Source organism: Pyxicephalus adspersus, chromosome 3, assembly GCF_032062135.1.
Source record: "Pyxicephalus adspersus chromosome 3, UCB_Pads_2.0, whole genome shotgun sequence".
Classification (NCBI taxonomy): domain Eukaryota; kingdom Metazoa; phylum Chordata; class Amphibia; order Anura; family Pyxicephalidae; genus Pyxicephalus; species Pyxicephalus adspersus.
The window spans coordinates 19,193,684-19,204,511 of NC_092860.1; the positions used below are offsets into that span (position 1 = coordinate 19,193,684).

Here is a 10,828-nt window from a genome sequence, read left to right on the forward strand (position 1 = left end):
GGACCAACTCTAAAATTGTCTACTTCCGCGTTTCTCCAGAGGTTGGTAGGGGTCCCTTGATCAATGACCAATTTGCGCATCTCCGGGTCACTTTAACTAATACCAATTATATATTTGGCTATCTGTAAGGGTGACATTTTTCCCACTGGACAGCAATGTAAGAGGCACTTTTCCCCAAAATACGGCGAGATGTGAATAAGGTATTTATAGCAGGGTTCCCTGAGGTTCAAGAGCCTCCCCATGTTAAAAAGGTCAATAAAACTGTGGTAAACTAATATAATTTAAAAAGTTGTGACTTGAACAAACTAAAGATAGAACTAATTTAGAAAAGTGTGTTGTGGTCTCTGATGATTACAAAAAAACGTTTTGTTGTTGCTTTGTGTTGTTAACAAAGCAACTTCACTGACTGAAACAACAATTAAGTAAACCAACTCAAAATTGTCTACATCAACCTTTTTTAACATTTTTAACATAGGGGAGAACCTTTGAAAAAAACTTTCAGGTCTTCAGGGAACCCCTGTATAATTACTTTATCCACAACTCACAATACATTAGTGTGGTGGTTGAGAAGAATGTCACCATTGCAGATAGCGAAAAAGATAATTGGTGTTGTTAAATTTGAGAGTTACAAACTGCTCACTGATCAAGGAACTCTTAGCAACCTCTGGAGGAACCCTGGCTGACAAACACTGATCTACAAGACCTGAAAGATAGTCCTGGTGTTAAAATGTTAAATATGGCAATGCTATGAACATAATTGTTAGTGATCCTTGAGAAACATCTACATAAACATTTCTGATTCACATAACCCACCCCCAGATCCAACAGAGACATTTCCTGATCTTCAAACCACACATGCCACGCCTAATATTAATAATTAAAAAAACAACAATAAATGAAACTAACAACTAGTGACTATGGTGATGATAAAATGTTACAATTTTCTCTGATCTGATTCCCCTTTCCCCCTTCAGAAGATCTCTGTATCCTTTCCTTTCTTGCCTACTATGCCATCATCACCTTTCCATAACTCCAATTGATTGGAACTTTCTGTGTTTTAACACCATGCAGATTCTAATTTTCATTCTCCAATTGAATTTTTAAGCTCAGGCCTGTATCTGCTGGCTGTTCAATGTATTTAGAATCTGACACACCTTGCTGGAAAATAGGATTCTGTTTAGCTTTTAAAGATCAGTTTCTGTTTTTCTGAGTCATAATGAATCCACATATTTAAATACAAAACAAATAACAACACAACAGCATAATATAAGCATACGATTAGCTTTGTATAGGGCTGCTATTTATCTGTCTTTTCTGAATAATGAATTTATTACCTTTTATGAAGTCTCTGTAAATCTAAGACCTTCAGAAAAATTGATCTGTTCTCTTCTTGCTTCCTACTGCCTTCTGATTCTCTGTTCTATCAGCTGCCAGTATAAATATGCGAACTGCCCCCTCCCAGTGGTTGCTTTCAGTTTCTATTCTCACATCTGATCTAGAGAATGGAAAGCAGCAAGCAAGGAAAGAAGGTGGAGTTCAACACTATATAGAGAATACTGTAATATATAATAACAGGAAGAAAGTATACAAAAAATAAAGGATAATAAAAAAAGAAAAATAATACAACAAATCAAGGATAATAAGAAATGAAAAATAATACAACTAATTCATTTTTTTAACCTCCCGGGCGGTTCATTTCTGTCTGAATTTATCTAAAAGCAGTACATTGTCTTTCATGAAAATTTGTTTTACATTGTAGGCCTGTAATTCTTAGGCATAACTCACCAAAATATGTCTAATATTTATTAAATGTAATAATGAACTTTAAATAAAAAACACAAAAATCTGTTAAAACAAGGGTGCATAAAAAAAAAAAAAAATACTAAAACCTGTAATATAACTGTACAGTAGCATATATAATATACAGTGGTACCTTGGTATAAATCCTTGATCTATTCCAGATCCTTGGACTTATACTAAACAGGACATATACCAAATACATTTTTCCCATAAGAAATAAAAGGAAAATGATTAATCTGTTCCCATGAAACAAAATCCTATTGTTATTGGCAAAGTATACATTGATGGGGCTGCATGAAATAAATTAAACACTGCTTAATACTAAAATACATAAATACAAAAGCAATTAGTTGAAATAAATGAAAATGTAACTTCACTTTACCTTGCTGAGATGAGTTGAGTGCCTACTAGGATGGCGCTGAGAAGGGAGGAGGAGGAGGAGGAGATGTTCTGTAATTCACAGAGAGTTATAGCGCGGGTTGTTAGCTGAATGGTAGCAGCTGGCGGACTGGCGCTCGTGGGCATTCATGGCTTTGTCTCGAGAGAGGTAAATTAGGGTAGTGTGCGGTGTTATGACTTATTTTGACCAAATTCTAGCACAAAGGTTGTATAGCAAGCAAAATTGTTTGTGTCCAAACAGGATGTATACCAAGTTGGTCTTATTCCAAAGCGTACCAAGGTACCACTATATATATATATATATATATATATATATATATATATATATATATATATATACTAGCCGATAACCTGGCGTTGCCCGGGTATTTATTTATTGCAATCTTATATTATACAGGAAAATAAACTTACAGTGTCCTTTTTGTCATATTAGCAGCAATGGTGAAAGGCAGTCTGGGTCGTCTGGGCCGTCTGGGCCGCCTGGGCCGCCTGGGCCGTCTGGGCCGTCTGGGCCGTCTGTTCCCCCCACCCACACATGCTCATAGTGCAGACCTTTATAGCCCAGAAATGAGCTGATCTCCATCACCTGGCTGAGAGCTATAAAGGAAACCTGTTTTGGACAGGCAGGGAATGAGGAGCCCCACTACCAACCTGCTGATCATTCTGTGAAAACCAGACCCGACAACACCATTTACCAAAGTCCTTAGCAAACAAAGTTTTGCTAGGGCAACCCCTCTTTCCTGGATTTCTGATATCTCAGCCAGTGTTTCCTAGTTGAGATATCCAATTCCTGTATCCTAGTACATTGTATAGGAAAGAAACCTAGGCGAAATATAACAATTTTCTACTACTTTTCCAGTCACTGTCTCACAATACATACACACATACATACACACATACAGTTACATAAATATTTTTTTCTAATTTTGGATCTGTACATTACCACAATTAATTTTAAATGAAACAACTCAGATGCAGTTCAACTGCAGACTTTCAGCTTTAATTCAGTGGGTTGAACAAAAAGATTGCTTAAAATGTGAGGAACTAAAACCTTTTTTTACACAATCACTTCATTTCAGGGGCTCAAAAGTAATTGGACAATTGACTCAAAGCCTATTTTATGGGCTGGTGTGGGCACTTCCTTTGTTATATCATTATAAATTAGGCAGATAAAAGGCCTGGAGTTGATTTGAGGGTAGGTGCTTGTGTGTGGAAGATTTTGCTGTGAACAGACAACATGCGGTCAAAAGAGCTCTTCATACGGGTGAAACAAGCCATCCTTAAGCTGCAAAAACAGAAAAAACCCATCCGAGAAATTGCTACAATATTAGGAGTGGTAAAATCTACATGTTTGGTACATCATAAGAAACAAAGCACTGATGAACTCAGCAATGCCAAAAGACCTGGACGTACACGGAAGACAACAGTGGTGGATGATGGCAGAATAATTTCCATGGTGAAGAGAAACCCCTTCACAACAGTAAAGCTGCCGGAGATGCGCGGCTCCGGCCGCGAGCTTTTTCAGTTGCTGAATAGCGCGACGGCGTACGATTTCGAATCGCGAATACGAATGCGTGAGCGATCATCCGATTCTGCTTGATGAATCAGGGGCATTGTACATTCTTGTAACAGAAAACGGAGAAATTCTGGTTTTGCTTTATTTGTTGTCAATGTATTGGAATAGTTTTTTGGTCTTTGCAAAAGATTTTATTTTCTTCTTTATAAATAAAAGGTTGAAGAAGCTAAGGAGCCCTAAGCAATGCATAATAATAAAGCACAACAGAGAGGTGAGAAATGTGTTTAAACTCCAGTAAGAGATTCTGACATTCAGAAAAGAATGAAAAAATTACAAATATCTAGTCACCATTTGGATGTGGAATGTGAAAGGGGCAATGGATTTGGTGGCGGTATTGTGGCACTCCCAGGCAGACTGGGGTAGTTGTTTGTGCATGGTACCTTCTTACATTTCTGATCAGCCATCTCTAACAATCACCAGACAAAGGGCCTGATTTATTAATGCTCTCCAAGGCGGGGAGGATACACTTTCGTCAACGAAGCTGGGTGATCCAGCAAACCTGGAGTTATCCTTTTTTATACTTACCTTTGCAGGATTCAGCTATGTGTTACCATGGATAATCCATCCAGCGATAAGAGCTTCTGCTCCAGAGTCGCTGCAGCCTCTACACTGAACATATCGCTGAATGGATGCATCATCCAATGTGGGTTCCTATACACAAGGACGACTAGCTGAAAGAGGAAGAGAGTGGTCCTGAGATTACAGTTGTTGTTTATTGAATAATTAACACTCTATAGCAGAGTTTCTCAACCAGGGTTTCTCCAGAATTTGCAAGGGGTTCTTTGAGCAATGAGCAAGTTAGACCTCCTTATTTTCAGTTTAGACCTCTTAGTTTTCAATTTAAGTCTCACCAATGATCTTTTTGGCTATCTGTAAGCATGACATTCTTTCCAATGACCAGCAATGTAAGAACAATGTAATTTAGATGGAAAAAATGAGTGAGATGAGATGAAGTAATGTGATACGAAATGATGAGAGAGTGAAGGTGATATTAAACACTCAGAGTAGATATAAAGTGAAGTGAGATGACATGAATGGAGGTAATATGAGGTGATAATAATTGAAGTTAAATGACATAAAGCATGGTGGGATGACATGAAGGTGGGATGACATGAGGAAAGGTGAGTTAGGTAATGTGAAGTGAGATTTTATAAAGTAAAGGGCAATTACAATAAACATGGTGAGGTGAGATGTTCTGAGGGAAGGTGAGGTAAGATATAAGTGAGATGAGATGAAATGAAGGAAGGCGAGATGTGTGGTGAAATGGAGCACGCGGAGATGAAATGAAGTTGGATGAGATGAGATAAAGTATGATGAGATGAAGGTAGATAAAGTATGGTGAGATGAAGGTAGATAAAGTATGGTGAGATGAAGGTAGATAAAGTATGGTGAGATGAAGGTAGATAAAGCATGGTGAGATGAAGGTAGATAAAGCATGGTGAGATGAAGGTAGAGTAGATAAAGCATGTCATGCATGTTCTATTCTTCTGCTTTCTGATGATCTTTGGCCATCTTGATTGGTTGTACCGGGATGACATAACCATATGTCATTTCAGTACATGCAAGGGAAGCTGGGAATGTCCAATTTCGCTGCTGCGCATGCCCAGCTCTGATTTTTGCCAGAAGCCAGGAGCAATCAAAAAAATGGGTGCAGCACCTCCCCTTTCTGTCTTGATTGCTACGAATGGAGTGTAAACTCTCCCAGTTCACCTATGTCAGGTATCCCAGGAGGCTCTTGGCTGCTCCTTCTGCGTATGCCCTAATCTTGAGCATGCACAGAAGGAGCCCTTTCTTTAATGTAAGAAAAAAATTGCCAATCTCACGCCTGCGCAGTGCGAGATTGTGCAAATGTAAAATAAAGTGCCGATTTCACAGGTCAAGCACTTTTTTTTTTTTAATTATACGAAAACCCCTGATGACATATGGTCAATCTCAGGTATGTGCAGAAGGGGAAGCACACTCCACTGCCATGGCTGCAAAGAATAAGACAGAAGGGGAGGAGACCTCCCTAAAAAAAGTTTTAAAAATTTTTTTTTCCATTATATAAAATGGAAAGCCACCCTTTTATATGTTTAAACTGTCGTGACAGGTCCGCTTTAAATGCAATTCTATTCTATGTGGCTATTGACGCCGCTGTCGGAATTACACCTGAATGTATTCTGTGAAAAGTTTAGTGGGACACCGTGATGACCACCAGTAACCGGGACATTTGGGACCTATAAATAGAACTCCCCGCTTGCAACTTGTTTTAGGTTGTAATCCCCTTTAAATGTGCCACACTAAACATTGTCATCAATGCCTCTTTTAATCTCCTAAGTTTATTCGAAGTTCTTGTTTAGGTACAGAGTCCTATACATACATAAAGGGGACCCCTGGCTTCTGTAAAGACAAGCAGAATATTTCTAAAGTGCTCATCTCACACACAACTAATAACCAATAAGCTTCCTATTCACAGTCACGTGTTCTGTAGGGGGTACGTGACGAATAGTTTCCGGGTCTCAGTAGGGACACACGTGTGTGCAGAGAGTTCCGGTGCAGTGAATGGTATGGAAGAGCAGTGGCAGAGAGTCTGAGAGCCGTGTGATAGAAGCAGAGTGTACAGAACGATCCCCGAACATCTGACATCACTTAGCTTCCGATATGTTGTCTGATCTGGATCTGATCGGGACCATCGAGGATGATGAAGAGGTTCCAGAGGAGCCAGAGTCTGAGGAGGAAGACGAGGTGAGGTCCTGGTAATGAATAGTTCTGTACTGGAGGTGTGATGAGCAGTATAAAGGGGGGGGCAGCAGCCGTGTTCAACACATGACACCCCCCCCCCATAGTGCTTGTCATATGGGACAATGCAAGGGTTCTGCGCGGTGCCTGTTTGGCGCCCCCCCCATCCAGTGTTCTGCGCCGAGCACCCCCATGGGTTCTGTGCATTGCCTGCCGGGCTACCCGCCTAAGTTCTGCGCATTGCCTGTTGGGTGCCCCTCTGGGTTCTGTGTGTTGCCTCCCCCCCCCCGGGTTCTGCACGTTGCCTGTTGGGCGCCCCCTCCCAGATCTGCTTATTGCCTGCCGTGCCCCTTCCGCACCCCCATGGGTTCTGTGCATTGCCTGCCGCGCTACCCCCCCAAGTTCTGTGCGTAGCCTGTTGGGTGCCCCCCTTAGTTCTGCGTGTTGCCTCCCCCCCCCCCGGGTCCTGCGCGTTGCCTCCACCCCTCCTCCTGGGTTCTGTGCGTTGCCTGTTGGGTGCTCCTCCTGGGTTCTGCGCGTTGCCTGCCGTGCCCCTTCCCCCCCAAGTTCTGCGTGTTGCCTGCCAGGCATTTTTATATTGCATTAATGCAGCCCGCTTTAGGTCACACTAAAGCTGCGTACACACTTCCAATAATTATCGTTGAAAACAAAATGACCAATCGGCCGAAAATGGTTTGCAAAAAATTGTTGTTCGGTCGTAATCGTTCGTTTTCTATAATGATAATTATTGGAAGTGTGTACGTAGCTTAACAGTGGAGGCTTCCCAATAGCTGTCACTCGCTCCCTAATGTCCTGGGTGAAGTTGATAGTGACATGTGGCCGGCAGGCACTATACCCAGTGCCAGCTGTGGCTTCTGCCCATGAACAATATCATTGTGCAGATATGGGCCTAGTCTTTATGGCTTTCTGATGGTGCAGCCAGGGACCTCTTTAGCATATGATTTCCCTCTAATGTACCCTATAAGTATAACAGCAAGTCTAATAGCTAGGAAAGGTCCACAATGACTGGTCACATAATTAATGAAATCAGACAGTAATTGGTAAATACTGCCCATTGTGGAAAAAAATAAAGAAACATTGCTACACAGTGCCATGAATCTCTAACTTTTAAATACAGAAAACAATGTGAATGGATTATTCTAATGTTTAAATACTATTTATTTCAACAGGAGCAGCCAATCGTCCTCGGAAAGAAGAAGCAAGCAAAGGGTAAACGCAGCGAGGACTTCAACTCAGATTTTGTGTTCGCTGAGCGGGATGGACAGGGTGATGACAGCTGGGTGATGGACGATGTAATGAAGCAACTTAAAAAGGTGGGAATGTGTGTTATGCCCAGATTGGGTGTGTGGGTGATGCAGCCTTTGGACTTCTCCTGACTCCCTCTATCTTCTTTCGAATCTAGAGAACTGCCACAAGTTTGGATGAGAAGATCGAGACAGTAAGAAAAAAGAGGAAGAACCAGGTCAGTATCTCTGTCTAGTTTTGCGTTGTGTCCACCTAGGAACAGTGTTCTGATTTCTTCTCATTAAATACAGGTAAAGGCAGATAAAAATAACCAACAGACAGAAAAGGAGGAAGACATTAAGAGCGAGGAGGAAGAAGAAGAGGATGAGGATGAGGAGAGTGCAGAGGAATTCTCATCAGAGGAGGAAACTGTTCTAACTAAAGCTGGTAAGATGCTTCACTGGTGACTTCTGTCCATCCTCACTTCTATAATTGGAAGAGCTGTTGTATAAAGCAGCGTCCGCCTATCAGCGGTCCACGGACCACTGGTGGTCTGCAAGAAAATTTTGGTGTTCCATGGCTCTCACCGGTGTGCCCCCCCCCCCCCCCCAGCGGCACCGGCCAGAGCCGCGGATCATGTCTCCCGTACAGATTGCAGGCTCGGTGGTGGGCGGGTTGTGTTTCTGTACACAACACACCGACTTTTACTTCCCAGGCTCAGAGTGGGCAGTTCTGGCATCATGCCGTCACTCCAGGGGAAGTGGCTTCTCCTTTAAGTGACACACGGCTCCCCACGTATGCACAGTCCGGAGTCCATGAAATTAGTGGTCCATGACATCCAAAAGGTTGGCGACCATTGACATAAAGTATGGTAAAGAAATATAGGGGCCAACAACCTGTTTGTTTTTGTTGCCATCCAAAGTCCCTTGCCAATGGATATCAATTAAGTCCTGACAGAGGTCCTTTTCTCCATTTCAGTTACTTTGTTCCCTTATGGAAATATTTCCTTGACTTCCTGTCACTATAGGAAATAATCGGAAATCTCCTTACTCTTTGTAAAAGCCCATCATGATTTATTTCTTTTTACTGCACCCTGGCACAAAAGTGCCATATTTAAATATTCTACGAGCAGTGGCAGCTTGGTATCACCAATTTATTGGCGAGAAGCAAATTGCAAGCTCAACGTTTTCTAATTTGGAATACACCAATCTTCATGCTTTTGCTTGTTTTTCTTATACAGATACCTTGAGAGTTAAGGAGAAAAAGAAGAAAAAAGGAACTGGGGTAAGATAATTATTTGATTATTTATATGATTGCTGTCCAGTCTTCCTCAACTTTTCCCCTATTCAAATTAAAATGAAACTCCACCAAACCTTTTTTTTTTTTTTGGGATGAATTAGAAACTTTAAGGTTTTTGTTACTGTGTGTCCCTGGTGGAGAGGGCACATCCTGTAATTTTGGCCATGTAGAATACCTATAAAATCTGCCCAATGCACAGCAAAAGAAATAAAAACTTTTGTTAATTTTACTATGCTGTGGAAAAACTGACCTCAGTAATTATCCTAAACTTCCACAAGCATAGTAGCTACAGTTCATGGGCAATTAACGGGTACATGTGGTAGTGCACATGTGTATTAGCACATGTGAATTAGCCCTTCTAGGTAACCTAAAAACACACACAAATTTGTTTTTAGTTCCTAAGTAAAGTTATTAAATACAATTCTAAAATTAAGTTAATTTAAAGGTTCTTTACATTTATTCATTTGTATTATCATTCTGATTGTAGAAGTCTGGATTTTTTGAAGATGCTTCTCATTTTGATGAGAATTTGACATTCCAGGACATGAATCTGTCTCGACCTCTGCTAAAGGTACTAGTATACATTACACTTAAATATAGGAACGGCATTAAAAGAAAAATGCTGTTTCATTATGATTTGTAATTGGCTCTAGAATTTGAGTGAATGAAAACAAAGGCAGGCCAACAAGGGTAGCATAATGCTGTTGTAACTAGACAGCTGCTCAAAGGGATTCTATAGTATTGTGCCATATTGTTTTTTGGACAGGAAGAGCATTTTGAAGGGAAAAACAAAACTTTAAAGTTGCAACCAGAACTAAACATCTTTCAATTTGGATCCCTATTCTTTTGATCCCCTTATTTTGCCTCCTTTTAGAGAGGTTTTTTTTGTTATGCCTCTTATGTCTTTGTGTGTTCAAGCCATTCCCTACTTTTCCCAAAAATAAAAGTTTTGTCTTTGCTTTGCCTGCACCAATTCTTCAGCACTGAAGCCTGGGGGCCCCAGCTCTTCCAGTTTGGTCTAGGTATGGTATGGTAAGTTATGCACCTGTTACTTAGTGGATTTTCTAGGGACCACTACGTTGGTATAATTTATTGTTTCCAAATATTGTATTGTGGAAAGCAACGCTGTTACCCACCCCTAATTCATGGAACGTATGTCATATACGTATTGTATTTGTAAAGGTGCTTGTTAAAAAGCTGCTCCCGCTGATACACTCCATGCGGTCAGCACACCCTTGATTCAGTAACACTTGAACGCTGTGTGCCACTGTAATGCTTATTTGGGGTTAGTGACTCAATAGGAAGTTGTACAAGGGCTGTTTGACAAGTAGTGAGCCTAACATATAGATAATAAAAAATATTTGTACCGTATTTTTCGGCGTATAAGACGCACTTTTTCTTCCCCAAAACTGGGGGGGGGGGGAAGTGGGTGCGTCCTATACGGCGAATGCAAGTTTTAAAAATAAATAAAACCAGTAACATACTTGCCCGATCCCGCGATCCTTCTGCGATCTTCTCTCCTCTCCTCCTGGCTGCAGCGCGTGTCCCCGCCTTCCTGCAGACCCAGCGAGGAGAAGCCTGCACACGCGATCCCGGAAGCAGGCTGAGAGACAAGCGTGCCCCCGCGATCCCAGAAGCAAGCCAGCAGAGAGAAACGGACCGGTAAGTGGGAAGGGATGATCAGCAGGGGATAAATAGGCACAGAGTGGGGAATTTATCCTCTTCTGATCACTCTGTGCCAATTTATCCCCTTCTGATCGCCCTGTGCCTATTCAACCCCTTCTGATCACT

At 41.3% G+C, this 10,828-nt stretch overlaps 2 protein-coding genes across 2 annotated transcripts in view; one reads left to right on the top strand and one right to left on the bottom strand.

Moving 5' to 3' along the window:
- The window catches only part of ZNFX1 (zinc finger NFX1-type containing 1), a 28,155-nt gene extending 26,720 nt beyond the window's left edge, over positions 1-1,435 (bottom strand). The window contains exon 1 of the mRNA XM_072403772.1: positions 1,335-1,435. The gene's annotated coding sequence lies outside the window, so the exon portion shown is untranslated. The remainder of the gene's footprint in view (positions 1-1,334) is intronic.
- A 4,842-nt stretch (positions 1,436-6,277) lies between these two features.
- The window catches only part of DDX27 (DEAD-box helicase 27), a 15,298-nt gene continuing 10,747 nt past the window's right edge, over positions 6,278-10,828 (top strand). Inside the window, exons 1-6 of the mRNA XM_072403773.1 lie at positions 6,278-6,499; positions 7,684-7,827; positions 7,917-7,976; positions 8,050-8,185; positions 8,979-9,022; positions 9,525-9,608. Of these exons, the coding sequence (XP_072259874.1) occupies positions 6,416-6,499; positions 7,684-7,827; positions 7,917-7,976; positions 8,050-8,185; positions 8,979-9,022; positions 9,525-9,608 (552 nt within the window). The 5' untranslated portion in view covers positions 6,278-6,415. The remainder of the gene's footprint in view (positions 6,500-7,683; positions 7,828-7,916; positions 7,977-8,049; positions 8,186-8,978; positions 9,023-9,524; positions 9,609-10,828) is intronic.